Source organism: Oryzias latipes, chromosome 3, assembly GCF_002234675.1.
Source record: "Oryzias latipes chromosome 3, ASM223467v1".
Classification (NCBI taxonomy): domain Eukaryota; kingdom Metazoa; phylum Chordata; class Actinopteri; order Beloniformes; family Adrianichthyidae; genus Oryzias; species Oryzias latipes.
The window spans coordinates 21297489-21319789 of record NC_019861.2 but is presented as its reverse complement, the minus strand read 5'-3'; the positions used below and the strand labels follow the sequence as shown (position 1 = coordinate 21319789).

Sequence of the window (22301 nt, the reverse complement as noted above, 5' to 3'; positions counted from 1 at the left end):
TCTAAAAGATAAAAGGTTGCTTTTACACATATTAATATTATTCAAAGTTTTAACTTAAATAATATTGAAAAAAATGTGTCTGTGTGTGTGTGTGTGTGTGGGGGGGGGTGATCAAATGTATTTAATACGTAGTCTGTAAATCTCCAGCCCTTTGCTTTCCTGATGTTATTATTTTATTTCTATTTTGTCTGTTTTCAAATTTGAATTGTAATTTGTACTTTATTTTTTTACTTTAAGACTCGTCCTCCGTGGTTATTTAGTTAAAAACATTGTGTTGTTCCTGCAAACTCTTCCTCTGCCTTCAGCCTGTACTGACAGAGCAGCAGCAGGCTGGTGATGGAGCTCGTGTTGACACAAAAGAGGACCCCTGCTGGTTGCGCACGGAAACACAGAGCTTAGGGAGCCGACAGCCCTGAGTGCAGCACGGTACAGCGCACCGAGTGGGAGGCGACAGCCCACACAGCCCTGCACAGACTCACAAAGCTCTTTGACTGCTGTTTGTTGTGGTCGGAGGAAGACACAAGGAGCCGCAAGGGGAAAAATGGGAGATGACAGCAGGAGGAAGATGAAGGAGAAATTTGGCCTGAGACGGGACATCTTTAAAGAGTTCCTGGCGGAATTTCTTGGGATATTTGTCCTGATAGTGAGTACCCTTTCCCTACCTCACTCCATCTGCACCTGTCATCCAGCTTAAAGAGCCACTTTGAAGCAGTCAAAATGTCTGTAAATTATGATAAAAAATACAGACATTGTATCATATCCAGTCTCCTGCACTTTAAAAACATTAATTGTGGACACATTGAAGTTTAAACAAGCTGTCGCTTATGGAGTCTGTGTTTTTGCATTCAAAGGCTACGGCACAGGAATGTTTTTATGTTCCAAAGGTGCAGCACTGACCCACAGCTTAACATTTTTGTGTTGCAAAAAATAACGCGAGAGGTTGATAACATTTAAAGAGTCACATATGTGCAGTAAAGGAAATAGTCCTCTCTCTCTCTCTGTGCTCATAGTCTGGAGTGTCCTGGCCTGCACCTGTCTGAGCTCAACCTGTCACCTCTAAGAGTCTGCTTTAAAGCCTGTGAAAACACCTCATAGAAGGCGTACAGTGTCCACAACAATCCTACTTATCAAAACACCCTCCTAGTTTCTCAACACCTCCGCCCCCAACTCCTGTGCACCTTAAAAATGTGATGAACTGAAACCCTGTTTTGGACAAATTGTCTGTGGCAGTCAGGGGCTTTTTGGGAACAAGAGGACTAGTGTTAATGGTAATTGAAATAATTAAAGACAATGAGCCTTTCTACCTCCACTCTTTGTCTCATGTTTGTGTTTATTCTCCGTTCCCAGCTCTTTGGATGCGGTTCAGTGGCTCAGGCGGTGCTGAGTAAAGGGGCTCTTGGGGAGCCGCTCACCATCCATGTCGGTTTTACCCTGGGAGTCATGATGGCCGTCTACATTGCAGGAGGAGTGTCAGGTAAAAGCAGTGCTCAATTTCAGTGTCATTCAATTTCCACACCAGGTGTGTTCACAACTCCTGAAACTAGACCGATCCAATATCGGTTCAGTTGTTGTGTAACAGTCATATGGCCATCAAAACAGAAGCTCAATCTGAGGGACAGTTAGAGAAAAGTGCGGAAAAAAGAGAAAAGTGGGGGAAAAAAGGTGTCTATTCTTTTTCAACATGTATTTCGTGCAGAACCTCTGTGTTGATTGAGCGTTTTTCAAGCTAAGGAAAGCAAATCTAAGGAAAATCTATAACACGCTTTAAAGGAAATCTTTGGCACAATAACTAGAGGTAATGGGTAAGGTCATGTTTAAAAACGTAATTGTCGTGTACAAATAATAATAAAGATCCAGAGCATAAATATGTATGTTTTTGCTTTTTTGTGTGTTTCTAGATTTTAAATGTATCTTAGTGCAGGAGAACATGTTAAATTTAAAGAAAATGTTTTACTTAAAATTAAATTTGAGGGTCACTCGTGTTGAAGATGGCTGTTTGCATGCATGTGCTTCTTTATTTGAGCCACATGTTTAATAAGAGGCGCTGCAAAGCTTCAGGAGAAAAGTAGAAAAAGCAAAGGACAGGGAGGTTAATATATGGACAGCTTTTGCTGCATGATTGGGCCATTCGACCATGGGGTCCACAGCTCAGTGGGAAGCTTCTGTCCAACGACATCTCTGAAGATGATCATAGGTATTGGACTAATGAGCTTTACAGGGGCATGGGTCTCAGGAGATGAGGGGGGTCAGGTGTGACAAGCCTGGTTTTCTAGGCTGCACTGGCAGAGCGGCCCCAAAGAAGAAAAAAACACAATTGTTTTCACTTTGTAAGTCTTGGTTTCGAATGAAAGTTTACCATAAGTGTGACACATTATGGTCACTCTAATGACCTGCAGTCTACGTGTGCCTTAAGCAGATTCAGGCAGATTATGTCAGATGCAATTCAGACAGGCAGGTCTGGCTGGTTGTCGTGGGCAGTGTTTGTGAACAGGATGGGGAGATTAACAATGGGCGCATGGCTGATACCCCCAATGGTGTTACCACGTCGAGGTCAAAGCCAAGATCCCGGAGTGTTAAATAAATGACCCCACACTGCCATCACAGTCCAATAACAATTGGCTGGAATGTGCTGGGAGTGTTTCTCCAAGACAAGAGAGTGTAGAAAGATAGATCTGAAAACCACCTGCTCATTATTGAACGACTCTTTTAAGAGGTTGGGAAAAACCTTCACTAACTGTATGAATTCACAACAGCTAAAATAGAGAGATGAGAAACTTTCCAAAATTTGTCATTTTTTTTTCAAAGTGTGCATAAGAGGAGCGTTGTATCAGGGGATGCATTTGAATTTTTTTCACTTATTCTCTCTAGGTTTACAAAGTATCTTTATGTGTTCCAGGAGGTCATGTGAACCCTGCTGTCTCCCTGGCCATGGTCATTTTAGGAAAGCTACCACTGAAGAAGTTTCCAGTGTATGTAGCAGCTCAGTTCTTGGGAGCTTTTGCTGGATCCTGTGCAGTCTTTGGCTTGTATTATGGTGGGTATTGCCTAAATAAAATAAAAAGATTTTTCAAAGGAAAAAAACGTATCTCAATTTTTAAATTAAAGAATCCTGTTCTATTGAAAAAAAGCACACAATTAAAAGATGTATTTGTCAAAGACAAGGAAAATTGCCCTAAGTGCCTGAATGTGCATTATATCAAAATTACATGTTTTTATTATTCTATAAATACACATTTTTCAACAGATGCTTTGAGGGAATTCACCAATGGAGAGTTTGCAGTAACTGGTGCCAATGCAACAGCTGGTATATTTGCATCGTATCCTGCAAAACATCTTTCTGTCATTAATGGATTTGTTGATCAGGTGAGGCTGGAGTCTTTTATTCATCAACCATATCACACCTATCCTTCAACAGCTTCACTGGCTCCCCATTCCATTCCGCATATAAGACAAAATCTTGCCTCCACACATTCAAAGCCTGTCACAACTTGCAACTCCATATCTTTCTGACCTCCTTTACATCGCCATACCTGCTCGCTCTCTCCGCTCCTCTTCCTCTAACCAGTTTTCTGTCCCTTCCGCCCGTCTTGTCACCATGGAGAGCAGGGCATTCAGTTGCTCTGCTCCCAGGCTTTGGAACTCACTTCCCCCTGACCTCCGCAACACTGACACACTCCCGCATTTCAAATCAAAGCTAAAAACTCATCTTTTCCAAATGGCCTATTTACTGTAACAGTAACTTTTTCATGTTTTTATATACATTTTATTTAATTGTGTATGTATTTAAATTGTTGATGTTTTAACTGTTTATTGTATTTCTTATAATGTGTACATGTTGTGCGGTGACCTTGAGTGCCCAGAATTGTGCCTTATAATACATGCATTTTTTATATATATTTTATATTTATTTTATAAATAAAATCTATTATTATTATTGTTTTGTTATTTAGGTCTGACAGATGTACTCTATATGCATAAAATGTCCCAAACTACTAAATATTCTGGTCTGCTTGATATATAAAATAGTAATGACAAAAACAAAAAAAGTTCATATATATTTAGAAATATTATCAACCAAATGTAAAACCGGTTCATAATTTTTCATTTGAACAAGAAATTAAAATACTAAGTCTCTTTTTTACACAATGGATATTGAAGTCCCACTCCAATCATCTTTTGAGCAATTACAAAAGCATTCCCAGTGGTCTTTTAATCCTAATTAGCCAAAACAATAATAAAAAAGTATTGTTTTCTGGGACAGTTTCTGCAGAGCAGCAGGAGTTCATTAGAAATTTGCCTCTGAGTTGTGGGCGGGACAGCTGGAGCGGAGTAACCCCGTCCCCCTTCCCATCACCCATCTGTTTGCACTCTCTTGCTAGCTTACAGCCCCTCACAACCCAAACATAACATTAATGGTGCAACATAATAAGTGAGCAATGTTGGAGCTATTTTTGAGCTAGATTTCAGCTTGGACGAGGAAAAAGAAGACGTGCATGGATCTAGTCGTCCACAAGTGGATGCATCGGAATAAAAAAGCACCCATGGCATGTTACGCACACCAAAAAACGTGATTTTCATCAGAATGGGTTCTTACAGACTTAACAAAGCAATGATAAACACAGATCTATTTCTAGAATGTGTATACACAGCAAACATGAGAAGTGTAAACTGCTGGCCTGCACAGGAAAAATTGGGAAAAGTTAAACAATCTCAATTTTATATCAATAACTCAAGCATGTAGTAAAAAATAACAAAACTGAAAAAAGAAAAGAAAAGAAAGAAAGAAAAGAAAAAACTAATTAGCTATTACGGAAAAGTACAAATGAATCTACTAAAGATATGTTTTTGGTACAATTTAATAAGACAAAGGTGCAGTAATTGTTCTGAACAAATCTTTTCTTTGGCCCTAAAAATTGATGTATTTTGTTTTCACAAAAATATTCAGGTAAAAAGAATAGTTTTTGGTAAGGCTTAATATGGAAAAATTGATATTCTTCCAAAACTAGTACAATGTATAAGTCTTATTAGATTTAGAGTAGAAAAAAATATTGGTCCAAACACAAAGCTGTGTGGTACACCATGACCATTGTGTAAAAAGTAAGATTTATTTTTATTAATTTTTAGGTTGTTTAGAATTTATGACTTTTTAAATTCTTTTTTGTATTTTTAAGTTGTTCTTTTAAACCAAAAGTCTGTGAAATTCATCCAGCATTTGCGTATGACATTAATGAGTGGTTAATATCTTTAAATATAACTTCAACTTGTCAAATGCAGCCGACTTGTTCCAGCATCTATAGAATTATGTGACCGGTCACAGGCAGCGCTGAGATTGGACAGGACAAGCACCGACATAAATCCACCTTCTGAGGCAGCATGAGGAGATCACCTGTAACCCACTGACTGAAGCTCGTCCAAAAGATCATTTGTTCAAAAGGTCACATGAGAGAGCAGCAGTTTTCTTAGCCAACCTTTTAGAACATATGTATATATGTTTAGAATGTGTTGTTTTTAAATCCATTGTTTACTAAATTAAAAAAAATATTTGCAATATGTTATTGTCAATTTGATCTTGTTTTCCAGTCCCTCATGGATTGTGTTCTGTTGCAGACATTAAATTTAAATTTCCTGGCTGGGGTACCTGAAACAGAACACCAATGGGGGACCTTTCTGTGTGGAGTTTGCATGTTCTCCCCCTTTTCTCTGGAGACTCCGGCTTCGTCCCACCATCCAAAAACATGCTTCATGGGTTAATTGGGTACTCTAAATTGTCCCTGGCTGTGAATGTGAGTGTGCATGGGTGTGTGATTTGTATCCCTGCGAAGGAGTGGCGTCCTGTTCAGGGTGTCCCCTGCCTTCGCCCACAAGTGGCCAGGATAGGCTCCAGCAGCCCCATGACCCCGAAGGGGGCAAAACGGCTCAGAAGATGAAAAAAATGAATGAATGGATCAATGTGTGCTAAGTTTTGAAGACAGTTGAAGATCAGATAACTCTGAAGTCTATTCAGTAAAGTTTGTTTAAAAAAAAAATGGTGTCTGATAAACAGAGAAAGGTACTACTTTGGCCACTGCATTAAGCTGGAATTACATATTCAGAGTTTTTTCTTCTTAGAAATCCAAAGTGTGTGAACCAGATGGGCATTCATTTGTTTTGTGATATTTATGTACTTATTGTCTGCAGGTTTAGGCTTCTTCAGTGCTAGAATGGCTTTGACATACGCGTAATAACCATGTCAGTTCAACAATATTTCTGTTTCACAGGTTATTGCAACTGCTGCACTGGTCCTCTGCATCCTGGCCATCACTGACAGAAAGAATATCGGTGCCCCCAAAGGCATGGAGCCTTTGTGCATCGGTTTGATCATCTTGGCCATTGGGGTGTCCATGGGTCTGAACTGTGGGTATCCCATAAACCCAGCACGAGACCTTGGCCCGCGGCTCTTCACGGCTGTTGCTGGATGGGGCATGGATGTGTTCAGGTGATTTACAAAAAAACATTCATAGTGTGCTTTTAGAAGGTGTTTGTTAATACAATCAACACTAAAAGTCAGTGAAAAAGGAGGACGTGATTTTTACTGTGCTCCATTGTCTGCTGCACTAACCCTACCCCCTTACAAAGAAGAGCTTTCCCTTCCCGGAATCTGTTTTTATCACACTCTGCATAAATATTTCAAATACCATGCATGACTTTTCTGCATTGTAAAGCAGGGATCAGAGATTTACATTAAAACAGGGAGTGTCCTTTCTTCTATATTCCTTTACAAATATGAAATATTGAGCACTTTGTAAACAAAGATGAGCATTAAACAATTCATTTTTGCTGCAACAGACAACCCTGGCCCCTGTTCTTCTCAGAGCTAAATAAAATGTTAAATATTAGGGTCACATAGAATGCACACATTCTACCAGTGCACGACTGTTAGGAGCATGACACGTACATCCAGACTGCTTTATCAGTTAATATGGAAGGATGCTTTAGGACAGACACTCTGGATACGCTGATGCAGAAAGATCGACTCAGCTATAATAGCACTTAGCCAGAACTTATGTGCAATTTAGATGGAAGTCTGCAGCTCTGTGCTAACCTACATAAACCGTGCTGCTGTATGAAAAACCGACACAACCAGCTTATTGTAAAAGCATCCAAAAGAATCCCAAAGGAAAAGCCTTTTCCAAAATTTATACACAAACCGCAGAGGCTGCCATACCAGTGCTATGACTGTTGTTCCTTTATTCCAAATTATTGAGATTAAGTTTAGCAGATATGTGAGCATTTCAGTTTTTAGATAGTAGCCTATTTCATTGTGTAGCTGACGCATTATTACTCTCTTTATTCCCTCATGCCATTGTTGGTCCACGACTCCTTGAATGATCCTTAGCTTTCTCTTCAGTTTCTACATGTTTTTTAAAATTACTTCCATTCGAATCATCTTTTTTTTTCTTGTGTGCATCAATTTTTTAAGTCAGTTTTTAGCAAAAATTAAAAGTTTATAAACTCTTGGGGAAAGTCACTTAAATTAAGATTTAAATCAACAACTATACCAATGTATTTTTAAGAAAGAAAGGAAAATGTTTACTACAGATGACTGCGAAGCTGTAAAATAATAAACCTGCCGTTCCTAAAAAGAGGTTTGTTCAAACTTACTCTCCTTTCTGAGATGTTAAATTGAGCCTTTATTTCTGTGAAAACACAGTTGTGTGAAGGAGAGCAGCTGAAAAGCATTCTTCTTCTTGCCCCTGTCAGGCTCTCTGTTTTGATCTTGGTAAATACACGCTGTTTGCGCCTTTGCCCTCGGTGCCCGTCATCCCTGACCCTGCACTGGACCAATCTTTTTAACCCTTGCCCCTGAAAGCGTCTCTGTATGTCACAGCTTAAATGCTTTGAAAGCCGCTGTTATGGTTGTCAGACCTAGAACAAAACACTCTTCGGGTAATAATGGCACCTCTAAAAAGGCCAGAAAGGATCAGATCAAAGTTTAAAGACTGTTGAATACGAGTGGAGCCTTTCAAAAGTTGGTTCAGCCTCAAAATGATACAGTTTGAAGTTATTGAGAATCCAAAGAATGCTTGATGTCCAAGTTCTACATGCCAAAAATATAGCTATTACATAAATTGTATATGCTAAAAATATAAAGCATGAGTAAAGTTTCAGTACTTACCTGTTACAAATAGAAAATAGTGTTCTTTCATTTAAAAACTCAGGGCTTTTTCCAGAGCGGAATCATGTAAAATTATATTTTTTCGACCACTTTTAAGACATTTTTTCCTTCATAAATTAATAAGCTAAAGACATTAAAAAAAAGCTAAATAAACTACAATTCATAGCCTCTTTTATTTTCATAATACAAACAAAGGTGGATTGTTTTAAAAGTCAATCTAAAGGTTTTTTTGAACCTGCATTTCTTTTAATCCCATCCTCCTGTTGTCAGTGTGACCTAATAGGAGTCTGTGTCCCAGCTTGATCATCTAAGCTTCGGCTTTACATCTAAATCTGTAATCCAGACGCCTCTTTCTTCCAGTCTGCCTCCTGAATGCGTACCATAGACAAAGGTGACCCACCTGCTTCAGTGCTTGTATTGAGACCCTTTCACCTGCATTCAAGACATCTTTAGACCCAATTACCTGCCGTAAATCCCCCTCAGCCGCAGTAAACAAGCATGTCTGATGCTGGTCAGAATGAGAGCAGAGACACATGTCCAACTAACAGAGCCTATTAGGACTTCACTGTAATCTGCAATGACTGTAAAACTCTTGTTGGCCTGGATGATGCTCCTACTGACTGAATACAGAATACAGAAAGTTCACGTATTGACACAACGTGTTTTTTTAAGTAATTTGTGTGAATTTGCTATTTATCTGGCTGAGATTGAAAATCTGGGGTAATTGAGAGATTTAGTAAGTAAGAGGTGGATTTAATTACCAGTAAAACGAAGCAGATTTTTTCTCACTAATCTGTGAACTAAGCTTTAGCAGCAGATTTAAGCAACTAAAACAACTTTGCAAAACTCAAAGTTGAAAGGACCTATCAGTTCAAATCTACAGCTGTCATCATTTGAAAACAATTTAAAAGTTTAAATTGAGCCATTTTATGATCACAACTTGTTTAATCTAATAACTAAAAATTTTAAGTGGATGTTTTTAATACCCTTTTGTGTTGAGTGCTCACACGGTCCTGTTTTTCATTATTTAAGATTTTACTGAATTTAAGATGGATTTTCATTGCATAACTCTGATGCATTTTGTGGTGATGAAATCCTGTAGGGCTGGAGGCTGCTGGTGGTGGATTCCTGTGGCAGGGCCCATGGTGGGTGGAGCAGTTGGAGCTGGAATTTACTTTCTTATCATTGACCTGCACCAACCAGAGTCCGACAGACAGGTGGATAACAACGTCCAGGACAAATATGAAATTGTTACCATGAATTAAAGCTTTCATCAAAGATATCCAAGCAAAATCTTTTTAAAAAAGGGCAAAACAGCACTGCAGTACGTTTTTACATTCAGGAATACAATGAAAAGCCTGCGTTTAATACAAAACATGCACACTATGAGCAATTTCACAACTGCATAGATGTCGTATTTATAAATGCATGAATGTTTTCTGGAGCCTTTGAAACTTATTTTGTAAAAGTGTAACTCCCACATACATTTACATGTGTAGTTCTTTTAGTTTAGCAGAAATGTAGATTTTTTTTAATAGCTTAAAACAGTTTTCTCTCTGCAAGCAGCCCTTTTTAAACAAAGTATTCTATTATTAAATCTATCGTATAATTAAAAACTAAGTAAAACTAAATAAGATAAAACTGAAACTTTGAAATAAAAAGGTGAAAATGCACACCGGTAATTATTTTAGATCATTGTGAGGGATTATCATGAATATTCCCTCTTGTAGTCTAATTTATTTTCCTCTGATTTCCTGATTTGTTGAAAAATGAATAGAACATCTGTTTAGAGACATGTTATGTCATGTTAAGTATACTGCAGACCTGTCACACATTGCACATATTGCAGGAATAAAATATTTTAGCCTTGACAATATGACCGTTTGACACATTTACACTGTCTAACCTTTTGAGCTGTGAAGTAAAGGGTCAGTTTTAAATTCTGTCAACTATGTCAGCCCTCTTTTGCATCATTCAGTAGCCTATTTGGAGAGTTTTTACTTTATAGTGGCTGTTTAGTGATTTCTCTGCTTGCTTGCTTTTGACATCTCCTCTTGTTTGACTATTGCAGAGTTTGTTTACAGCAATATACCAAAATATATCTAGTTACCAACAACCTAGAAGTTGATACTTCAGGGGGGTTTTTTGTCAAAAAAAAAAAAGAATTTGTAATTTTTACATAGTGTATTGATATGTTTGTGTTGTGACTTTCTTACACATTTTGTACTTTATCCTTTGCATGCTTGTAAAAATGCTTTGTTAATTTATTGTGTTTGAAGTTTTGTAGTTTTTAGATAATCCAGCCTTAAATACTTTTACTGCTATATGACCTACTTTTTCACTAATGACAGACATTTCTATGATACCTAAACTGATTTTTGTAACCTACATTACGTAGTTTTTAGGGTACAAGTTTGTACTAAAAAGGCAAGACTAATTAGGCTATTACAAAAAAAATATTTTTTGAGTCCAATAAAAGTTTTGACAATGAAAATATGATCATTGTAATTTTTCTAATTGGTTATGAAAGCAAATATTCAAATATATTTAAAATTTAAAGGGTTTATTGTCAGATGTGCACATTAAGAAAACAAGTTTCCCTGTACAAGGAAAGTCTTACTTTGCTCTTCATTCTAAATTCCACAAAATGTTTAAGGTTAAATACAAACAGAAGAAAAAAAGAGAAAATAGAAAAGGATAATTACAGGATAACTGAAAAGAAGCATAATAACTAAACATTAACACAAATGTGCAAAAAAGACTGTCCTGAGGTAAACAGTATGATACATGCAGTTATTTAATAATGGTATATGTAATATTTGGTATATGTATATTTAAATATGCTATATGATGCAGAATGAAATTTGTGGATTTTTTTTAAAAGGGCAAAACCACAAATTTGCAACCACAAATCTGATGTCTAACATGTTTCAGAATGAAAATACTTAAAGCAGATGAAATCAGAGCTCACTTTGTGAGCATAAGCAACAAGAAGCATGCAGACCTCTACTAACACATTTACAGATTGTTAATATTACCACATGTTTTAGTGACACTGTGATCTTTAAATAATCAGGTACATGGGGCCTCAATGGAATTAACACAAAAATGCTGTATTGAGAAGTTGTGTTATTTACCCCACTCAACCATATTATTGCTGTTTTATTTTGTGAAGTAACTATTTTTTGTCATATTACATTCTTATCCTACAAGGATATTATAGATGCAACAATACAAGACAACAAAACATTTTTGTTAGCAAAGATGTATGACCTGTTCATCACTGACCTAAATATGTTAATTCTTTCTGTCACTATGAGCAAATAAAAATCTATTTTTCCACTGAATTGACTGTATTTCTATTTCATATTGTTATATTACACATCAGTATATAAAATTAATTATTATCCTACTGTGCATTGTGGAAACTTGCTGAAGAAAAAATGTGCTTATCAACTAATTAAGGATCTGTTTGAAAAAATATCCAATAATTCTGAATGCACTAGTGTTATTTTCACTTTAAACTAAAGTCTTTGTTTTCTACGGTGGCCCAGAAGGGTCACAACACAACACATTAACTTTGCACACAACATATTAACTATACACATCCACTGTTTTATGACTTCCTACTGCATCATCACATAGAAACATTTGTCCAAATCTGACTTCTTTAATAGTCCAATGCTGAAGCCAAAAATATACCTTAAGATCATTTTAGGTCAGTGTGTTGGCCTCCACTATATTTGTAAAGCCAAGAGTTCATGTTTAGGTCTAACTTCCATTCACATCTCAAACATAACAGTAATCTAGAAATTGTAATTTGCTGTAAAAGTATCTTTATCTAACAAAGCCTAATGATCCTCATAAGGTTGAAGCCCGTGCTGGTCCTGTTAAGGTTCCAAGGACAAGCCGCGGCTTCAGTTTACAGCTGCAGTGCCTTTCAGCTTCTGTCAGTGTGGCAGAGGAAAAGGCTCTCTACAGCCTCAACTATTGACGAAGCGTGTCATGCTCTACGGGAACTTTAGAAAAAGTGGGGAAGAATTTACCATAAAAAATGTATAAATGGGGACCATTTGTCCAAACGGAAGGTGACTCAATAAGATAAACATAAACAGCAAGAAAAACAAACACAACATTTACTGTAAAATGTGAAAATATTCAATAATTGACATTGTTTATGCAATACTCACAATACCTGTTGGTTATTTGTTGCTTTTTTTGTGTGTGTGTTTTAAATTGTGATCACTTATTTGGAAGAATAAATTAAAAAAGACCAACAAAAAAAGCCAACACAAAAGTGTGTGATGGAACTGTGACATTACACCACAACAGTAAAATCTGTTTGGCTGTAATTTAGTGGGTATGCAGAAATGTGTTGATTTCTAAACAATATGGAAAGGTAGAAAAAAAATGTAATATTTTGTAAAAAAAGATTAAATCAGGAAAATGATTTCTTTCTTGATCCCTGTGTGACACTGGGGCTGAGAGCATTGTGTGCATTGTGTGTATTTTATGTACTTTTTTACTTTTTTTTTTACAGTTTTGTTTTGCTTTTAATCTTTAAGTTTAAAAATGTTTTTTATTCTCTAAGGCATTTTGTGTTACAAAAGAATATGAAAAGGGCTTTATAAATAAAGTTTGATTTGATTAACCCTATTTGTGTATATTGTTTTTACCCTTTACACGAGTCCAACCAACACTTGAAGTCAAGCCAGGGCAAAGGTGATTGACACATAACAGTGCCTGTTTTACATCTAGATATATACAATAAAGAAATAATACTTTAGGGAATAAAAAAAAGGGAAATGGCAGTAAGATCTGTCTTTGATCAGATCATAATTAAAAAATAGAGAATGCCACTAAAACCAACATGTGGTCAGCAAACCATCAAAACAACTTTATCTGATGTTTCTTTTCCCTCATTTGACCCAGTTTTGACCTTCTTGTTGTTTTTTTAGAGTACACCAGGTACACAGAGTATAATGTTTAACTGTTCGAACATGTGATGCAACAACATGGACATAATCCACGTCAAATATTCTTTAATTCAGTTTTTGCTGTTTTGACAACAGAATATTTCACCATCAAGCAAGAGTGTGCTTATGAAGAAGAGCCTTGCTTGTTCTCATAGGTGGGCTTGGGGATGGTCTGTACGTTGCACCTTATCCCCTTCCTGCTTATACAAGATCTGCTCTTTCACCGTGGCTTCAATACTGCCCGGCCCCCAGCCAATCAGGTCAAAAGTGAAACTGATCTGTAAACCCCTTCTACTGCTGTCTTCTTCCTATCTGTTCTGTAGACTAAAACGACCTGATTTCAAACTTTTGGGCAGCAAAAAGGTCTCTTTAAGAGAGCTCACAAGAGATATTTCATCAAAAACTGAATGTAGTCACCAACTGCAGAATACAGACGAGCTTGTTTGAAAGGAGTCATCAAACTGTGGTGAACAATGTCTCTGCTAAAAACCTTGTGTTTTTTGCTGTTGACATGTCCCCTCATTGATGGGAGGAAAACCAGGGAAGGCAGAGTTGGTAAGTCTAGCATCACACATGCAGTCATTTAAATACAAGACCACTGTGAAACTCCTCGTGTGACTTTCTACCAAAGAGAACCACGGTGCACTGAAGAAGCAGATTTTTGATGAGTCAAACACTTACATGAGTAGTTTTGAAAATAATGTTTGTTGCTTTTCACTTCAATATAACGTGAATTTAAACTTAATTTTAGAGTTTTTCTGTCTTTTTGGCTTCAACACTTTTGTGTTCTTCAAACTTTAAGTACTGATCCGGATTTGTAAGGTAATCTGTTACTAAGAAATGCCTCAATTTCTTTACTTTTACATCTTAGTCAATAGATAAATCATACTCTTCCAGGTTTTTATGCAAAAAAATAAATGTGATCAAATGAATTGAATTAAAGTAGAAATAAAAGAGCAAAATGACCTGAATTCGCTTCTATGTTAACTTGTGTTTCATTGAAAACTGCTACAGTGGATAACTGTTCCCCTAAATCAAATGAAAGAAAACTCACATCATTTTTTATATACAAAAATAAAAAATTTGAGAGTCAAATGTGAAAATAACTGATGTTCAATTTGGTGTTCTTTTCTTAAATCCGACTCTTTCAATTTTTCCATGATGGATGAATGATGGTTTTTTTTTAACCTTTTTACTGTCCAGATGCTTTTAAGCTATAGATTTCAGATTAGAAACAAGAATGTTAACAGCTATTAAAATCCTCAGTTTTCTGGTTTTATTCCTAGAACAAACATCATCCAGAACATGAACTACAAAGAAAACATTGTCACATATTTCTTTTAAAGCAATATATATTTTTCTTTTTTTTTTTAACTAAGCTGTGGTTTCCAATTGGTTGACAGAGGAGGGGTTTATGTGGGGTGACCATGGTTCAGGAAGCAGAGCAGTTATCTACCAGTCAGAAGACCGGTGACTGATTTCAGGTCCTCAACAGTTCACATGCAAACCTGTTCTTAAATGAGACCTTGACCCCTTATATTTTGACTATATGTACGCATACAGTCACTGAGTGAATGACGAAAGATCCATATGTAAAGGAAAACCTAAATGAAAAGGGAAGTGCAGCTGGTATGTGTCTATAAAGGTGAATAGAGTCTAGTCAGACTTCAAAAAGCCATCATGACCTGGAGGTTCAGCAAATAATCACTGAAGGGTGTTAAATCAATTTGCTGTCCCAAACTTGAAGCGAACACATGGACGTTATTCTGGTTTCTGCCTATTCAGATTGTTGTATCAGTGTACAGATTTAGTACTTTCCAGTTATCGAGAAAAAAAGTAAATACAAATTATTCCTAGAAATTATGAATAAAGGTCAGTTTAATTGTAGATGAAAACAAACAGAAAACCTTTCCACTGTTTGATTCAAAGGCAAAGCTGGCACAGAGGAGAGGACCATTCTGAAGGTAAAAGAGCCATACTTCAGCAATTCAGTGTTTCGGCTGTTTTTGGGAGGTGAGGACACCTGCACGCTGGACCCTCTGCAGCTGCACACCCTCACCTCCTGTGGCTTCAACAGCAGTAATCCCCTCATCATCATCACTCACGGGTGGTCGGTAAGGTCAACTCCCGCCTTCTTTACGCTTCGCTGACCTGAGCCACCGAACAGAAAATATGGAACTTGACCACAACGAGGAAACATGTTCAAAAGGCTAGAGCGCACAGAGAAATGATGAAATCACAGAGCTGCTTTTTTTTTTAACCTGAACTCTGGAATTTTGCCAGCATAATTAAATAGTGTATATTCAGCTTTTCAAAGCTGTTTAAGCCTGTTTCTCACAGTCTTTTTATGTTTAGATGGATGGTGTGATGGAGAGCTGGATACCAAGACTAGCGAAAGCTCTCAAGAGTTCCCGGTTAGACATAAATGTGGTGATCACAGACTGGCTGTCTCTGGCTCACCAACACTATCCCAGAGCAGTGAAGAGCACCCGCACCGTTGGGAAAGACATAGCCCACCTCCTGCAGACACTTCAGGTCAGAGACAGTGAACGGGAAAAAAAAGAAAACTTTTCACACCTCGCTATTAAACAAATGCAACTATTGCATGGTATTTGCACAAATCATTTAAATGTAGTTCATCCCCAACAGGAGGAGTACAGGTTCCCAGTAAGAAAAGCTCATTTAATTGGTTACAGTCTCGGTGCTCACATCTCTGGATTTGCTGGAAGCTATCTGGGAGGTTCGGAAAAGATTGGAAGAATAACCGGTAAATTTTCCAAATAACAAACACTTGAAGATTTTGAGAAAAGAAATCAATACACAAGCAAAACAATTTTATTAGTCAATATAACTAATAAAAGAATACAGTCATTGCCAATCTGTTTTACAAAAGAGCATCCTTGAGATGTACAGACATCATGGCTGTGGATGCATTTTTTCCTGAAACTAATACATTTGTATATTTTAAGGTAGAAGCAGCCTGGCTGTATTGTAGTTGGCCTGTATTTAAAGGTTTAAAACAACACATATTGTATAGTCATCCTGCCTTTTTCAGTGGAAACATTACCAAACCACATTCTGTACAAGTTGCAACATCATATCAAGAAACAGAGGTAATCCCAGAGGTAAACTAAACAGAAAACAATGCTTTTAAAATGATTTCTCCTGAATACAAATTTTATATTTCCTAATTCCTTTCTGTTTAATTTTGTTCATGTTTCCCACTAAAAATAAATGCATTTTCTTGAGTAAAGTGTATCTTGTCTCTCCAGGTCTTGACCCAGCAGGCCCACTGTTTGAGGGCATTTCAGCGACAGACAGACTGTCCCCTGATGATGCAGAGTTTGTGGACGCCATCCATACCTTCACCCGTGAACGACTGGGCTTCAGTGTGGGCATCAAACAAGCAGTGGCCCATTACGACTTTTACCCCAACGGAGGAGATTTCCAGCCAGGGTGTGACCTGCAAAACCTTTACGACCACATAAGCGAGCACGGTCTCCATGGTATGAGAAATAACTGGGACACTTGCCACCCACTACCATTACATTTTTTATTTTATTTTTTACATTTTTGTACATTTTTTGAGAGTAAGGCAAAGCTTGTTTACAGTTCTGATTTAGTGTTTAAGCAGATGCATTTAATCCCAAGGAATCCCGCAGATATGGGTTAAGGAATTAATTGTGTCGTTTTCTCACAATATGAAACTCATCCACATCATGTGACAGTGGAAACTTCACAAAACATTGGTCATCCTGCAAATAATTGGAAGCACCTGCGATCCTCTCATCCCATCATTTTCTAGCTGTCAAAGACCATTAGAGCTCAATGAGAAAAAGCATGTGTAATACAGAGCATAGTGTAATAAAGATAAAAAAATTAAAGGCATTTAATTTTGTGGTGCTAATAATCAACTCTGTCCATACCCAACACAGCACTAAAGAATCAGAAATCTCATCATGAATCTCAATCCTCTTCTGTCTTTCCACAGGTTTTAAACAAACAGTGAAATGTGCTCATGAGCGGTCTGTCCATCTATTCATCGACTCACTTTTAAACAAAGATAAGCAGAGCATGGCTTATAGGTGCAGTGACAACAGCGCTTTTGTCAAGGGGATCTGCCTCGACTGCAGGAAGAATCGCTGCAACACACTGGGCTATGATATCAAGAAGGTTCGCACAGGCAGGACCAAGAAGCTTTATCTGCAAACAGGATCACGGATGCCTTTTAAACGTATGTGGCTATCCCATTTGCACATACAGTATGAAATTTTAGATCTGGTGCCATCTTTACTACTTTTACCATCAATGGGGCAGGTTTTCTTACATTACAGGCCTGCAGGAGGTGATATCTTCCTGTAAAACAGAACTCCAAACAAATTAACTTCTAATTCTATTTTTTTTTTTCAAACAAATTAAACATTAATGGGAATATTTTAGGTCAAAAGTAAATATAAACAGAAATTATTTTGAGTCTGTTTTCTTGTTTCCTGCAGTCTTTCATTACCAGTTCAGGATCCAGTTTGTCAATCAGATGGAGATGGTTGAGCCCTTCATCACCATCTCACTCACAGGAACAAAAGATGAGAGTGGAGACCTCACCATCCCATTGTGAGTAATGTACCAACCCCCCATCAGGTTTACGTCACATTACATCCAACACCCCTTTGACACATGCAATATGCAGCTGAGCTGGGAACTATGTGCTCATCAAGACAGCGTCATGAAGGAGAGCCGCTGACATACATGGAGATGAATAAAGCAAGAAAGTTGGAAGAAAGAAATCTATAAATGGAAAGGATGGCATAAATAATTTAAACTAGACACTAAACCACATACATGTGTTTTATTCATGTTTTATGTATCAAAGAGCTTCACTTGGAACAGTTTTGGGATATCATAAAAACCCTTTTACTTTGAAATGACAAAAATTGAGGTTAAGAGGATGAAACACGCGTTTAAACACTTCAATTTTTGTCCTTTTATGCTTTCCACTAGCAAAGAAAATATATCTGGTAATTCAACCTTCACCTTCTTGATAACACTGGACAAAGACTTGGGTGAACTGATGTTGCTCAAGTTTTACTGGGAGAGTTCGGCTGTGTGGAGGAACATGTGGAGCCAGCTGCAGACCATCTTCACTTGGAGCAACCAAGTGGAAAAGCCACAGCTGACTCTGGGAAAAATTGGTGTCAAAGCAGGAGAGACACAGCAGAGGTAAAGCCTGTTCTGTAGTTCTTTATTACTTCCAGTTCAAGCCTTAAAGAATAAAATTTACAACAAAAATACAATAACATCTGGTTTTGTCATATTATTAAAAATCCCACGATAAACCATACTTGAAGATTAATATATAGAACAGTTTTAACAACTCTTAACAAATGTTAAACAGATTTCAAGATATTGTTTGAAAATAACATTTTGGTCACTGGTTTATAGAAGCTTTCTTTGCATTTAACAAGACACACAAAAAGCAACAAAGTAGATTTTTATTGCCATCTAGTGGATTGTTCTGAACTCTGTGGTTCAGTCTTTTACATCCTTTTTAATGGACTCCACCTAAACAGATGACTTTTATTTTTATTTTTGCAGGACTTCATTCTGTGCCATGGAAAATGATGGCCGGCGCGTAGAAGAGGGTCAAGAGAAAATGTTTGTGCGTTGCAAAGAAAACACCACAAAAAAACACAGAAGGAGTTATAACTAATGGACTTGTTTAGGGTACTGTGACCTACTCATTACTTTTACAGTAATAATGAATAAACTGGATTAAACAAATGTTCACATCCGTAGGGAAGTAAAATATTTTGATGATAAGAAATTATGTAAAAGATCAAAAATAAACTTTTAGAATTATATTTACATGTGTAAAGATGTTATGGATTTTTTGATAAAAGTGTTTTTGTAAAATGTAAAAGTAGTAAAGCTCACATTCATGAAGGGCCCTCAACACTATGCTGTTTATAGATCCCACCATTAAGAATTGAATTTGTTTACTGTGGATTACAAAGTCAGACTCACTAGTACCACAATCTGTTTATCAAAAGTCAGGAATGTAGTTCCAACTTCTTACCCATTCATGGACATTTCATCATTTGTGGGTGGCCCATGATCGTAAGGTTGCAGGTTCGATTCCTGCCGTCCAAAAGCACTCGTAGGTGGAAACGCACTATAGCATATATATATATATATATATATATATATATATATATATATATATGGTATAGTGCATATATACCATATATATATATATATATATATATATATATATATATATATATATATATATATATATATATATATTTATATATATATATATATATATATATATATATATATATATATATATATATATATATATATATATATATATATATGGTATGTATGCACTATACCATATATATATGTATATATATATATATATATATATATATATATATATAAATATATATATATATATATATATATATATATATATATATATATATATATATATATATATATATATATATATATATGCCATTTACCATCCAGGTTGGCATGACAACAATGCACTTCAGTCTCACAACATTCATTGGTAAAGATGAAGACAACTTTTCATTAAGAGCTTATGTATAAATTAAATAACTTATATCTGGACCGGATGGCGGGGACAGCAGACCAAACTTCCTAGTATATTAAAGATACTTGTTTCTGTCAAAATATTTTTGCAAGAAGATAAAACATAAAAGACTAAATAAAATTCAGAAATAAAAGCATGGACAGTTTTAGGGTAAAGACTACAGGAGGACTGGTACCCAGTTTATTTAATTTATTTTTTTATTTTATTTTTAACTTGTCCTGTCCAACAGCTGAGCAAACAGATGAGTGCTGAAGGCCTCTTGTGTTGGACATATTTTACTTTAACAACAGGAGGTTATGAATTTTCTGACAAACCAAATCATTCTTTGAATGAGAAGGTGTGTCCAAATTTTTGGTCTATACTGTATGTCTGAATAAACCCCTTTTGTAATCTAGGCCAAACTTTAATCATTTTAATCATATTTGAAAATCTTTTGTGTTGGACCGGACGGAAAAGGAAAGGAGGGAAGGAGAGAGAGGAATATTAGAGGGGGGGGGGGTAAAACCATGAAGCAGCATAAAGCAACAAGATGTTGGATGTTTATAATCATTACGGTCAGGCTCTGATGTAATACAAGTCTATAAGGACGGGGCCTATCCACACACACACACTCAAATGTTATAAACATACCTGTTGGCTCCAAAAATGTCCACATGTCAACATGTACACAATACAAATAATGTTCACACACGCATACTTGTGCCTTTAAACCAACTACTGTGAAATATTTCATTCAATCACACAAACTATTTGTGCAAAGGTGAGCTAACACCTGGGCTCGAGTGATTGTTTATGTTCTTCTAAAGTGGATGATGAAATGTGAAAAGAAGGAGGGCCAGGAGGGCCCAACGCGGGGCTCTGCCCCAGAAGAGCGCCCACAGCCCCAGACGAGCACCCAACCATCACCCAGGAGTTCTGTGCATCCCCCCACCCCAACCGCAGTCACGAGCCAGGACCCCTAAGGTAGACCCGCCCCATGCTCCAGGGAGCCATCCACCCGGCCCACGGTTGGTCCAGGAGAGAGCAAAGCAGGGGCCGGCCACCCCCGCCCAGGAGGAGGACACCAAGGAGAGTGCAGTTAAAATTGCTGGGTAAGGCACTGAGAGGACATCTCCTGATTACTCGCAGAGATGTCCAAACACCCTCCCCACCAAGGGGCACTTAATGTTAAGACGCAGTTAAAAAAAGGGATTATCTAAGGAAGAGGGTAAGTTGAGGACAGCTAGTAGACTTTCCCACAGTGGTCAAACAGCCCCCCCCGAGCATAGGCCCAGGTCTCCTCAGCCCAGGGGTCCCGTCCCCCAAAGCGCCGACCCCCCCAGGCCCCGCACCACCCACCCCACACAGACAGAGAGGAGCCAGCAAAGCACAACACCCCCCCCCCCCCCCCCCCCGGAGCAAGCCCAGGTCCCCGTCCCTGGGAGAGTTCTGGTCAGGCCTTGACGGGACCAAGGTTGCCAACCACCCAGGACAACCACTGATTGCCTCAGCGGAGACCTCAACCCGTCAAACCACCGTACCGATAGTGGACCCTCCCCTTCTCCCAGGCAGTCTCCCCCAGGACAGGGCCAACAAAGGTGCTTAGGCAAATTTCTGACCAGAAGCTTTGATCTGTGCTGATGCTTAAGTCTGCATCCCATTTTGTTATCGGAAGTTTGTATGTTTTGGAGAGAGTTTTATACATTGAAAAATTAATCAGAGAGGTAACTACTTATGGTAGCTTTAAATCGTTGTCTTTGTATTTAAACCTTTTAGTAATAATAGATTTAAGTTGCTGATATTACAAGAAGTTATGTTTGTCTCGAAGTTCCTGGGGTGTTATGAATCTTTTATCAATAATTAAGTGCTCCAGTAGTGTTAAGCCCCCTGTTTGCCAAGCTGGGAAGTGCTACATTTTTTTGTTTATAAGGATGTCCGGGTTGTTCCAAGTGGGTGTCATTTTGCATAATTGAAGTGACGAGTTGTGACATTTTGAGAAATTCCTACCAGGCTGTTAAAGTGGCGTTTCTATTAATACTTTGGAAGCAGTCCTGTTTTCTAACTGTTTGGCTAATAAATGGTAGATCTGACAGGTTGATCTCTCCACATAACCCAGTCTACTTCTAACACCCTGAAGTGCCCCTCTTTCACCCCTCATCAATTTACACTGAGGTGAGCAAAGGTTTATTGACAAAGAAATCCAATGCCACATCCTATGATTTGATATCATTAACAAGCCTAACTGTAATGCACACCATCAATAAATACTTCAGAAATCTTTTGCTTTAATAACTTGCTTTAATAACTTGGTGTACACCTAACACACTTCTAAAAAAGGAAAGACAAAGGAGACAATGTGGCTAGTTTTAAACTGGGTGAGGAGCATCTCAGGGAGAACTGATCAACAAAACATTTAACTGTAAACCTCAAAGCATGATTTATGACGACAAGATGTAAAATGAGCGCAAATATTTCCATGTTATATTAATATTTCTGCTAAATTCAATTAAAGTCCTGTAGTAGCAAATTAAAACACACCTTCATACGTGAGACTTGAAATTGCCATGGG

At 37.4% G+C, this 22301-nt stretch overlaps 2 protein-coding genes across 3 annotated transcripts; both read left to right on the top strand.

Moving 5' to 3' along the window:
* The first annotated feature begins 384 nt into the window (after nt 1-384).
* On the top strand, nt 385-11502 carry aqp9 (aquaporin 9). Of its 2 annotated transcripts, XM_011491324.2 has the most exons (7): nt 561-643; nt 1011-1268; nt 1348-1474; nt 2897-3034; nt 3245-3363; nt 6258-6475; nt 9258-11502. In XM_011491324.2, exons 2-7 carry the CDS (start codon nt 1266-1268, stop codon nt 9418-9420), a joined length of 768 nt encoding a protein of 255 aa, XP_011489626.1. In that variant the 5' UTR covers nt 561-643; nt 1011-1265; the 3' UTR covers nt 9421-11502. The 2 variants fall into 2 exon arrangements, with proteins under 2 accessions (XP_023809256.1, XP_011489626.1); XM_023953488.1 differs by lacking the exon at nt 1011-1268 and having other exon boundaries at nt 385-643.
* A 1827-nt stretch (nt 11503-13329) lies between these two features.
* On the top strand, nt 13330-18993 carry lipc (lipase C, hepatic type). Its single transcript, XM_004067176.4, has 9 exons — nt 13330-13686; nt 15061-15245; nt 15487-15666; nt 15781-15898; nt 16404-16637; nt 17123-17365; nt 17628-17742; nt 18130-18348; nt 18724-18993. The coding sequence occupies exons 1-9, from the start codon at nt 13605-13607 to the stop codon at nt 18836-18838; spliced, it is 1491 nt and encodes a 496-aa protein (XP_004067224.1). The 5' UTR covers nt 13330-13604; the 3' UTR covers nt 18839-18993.
* The last annotated feature ends 3308 nt before the right edge of the window (nt 18994-22301 follow it).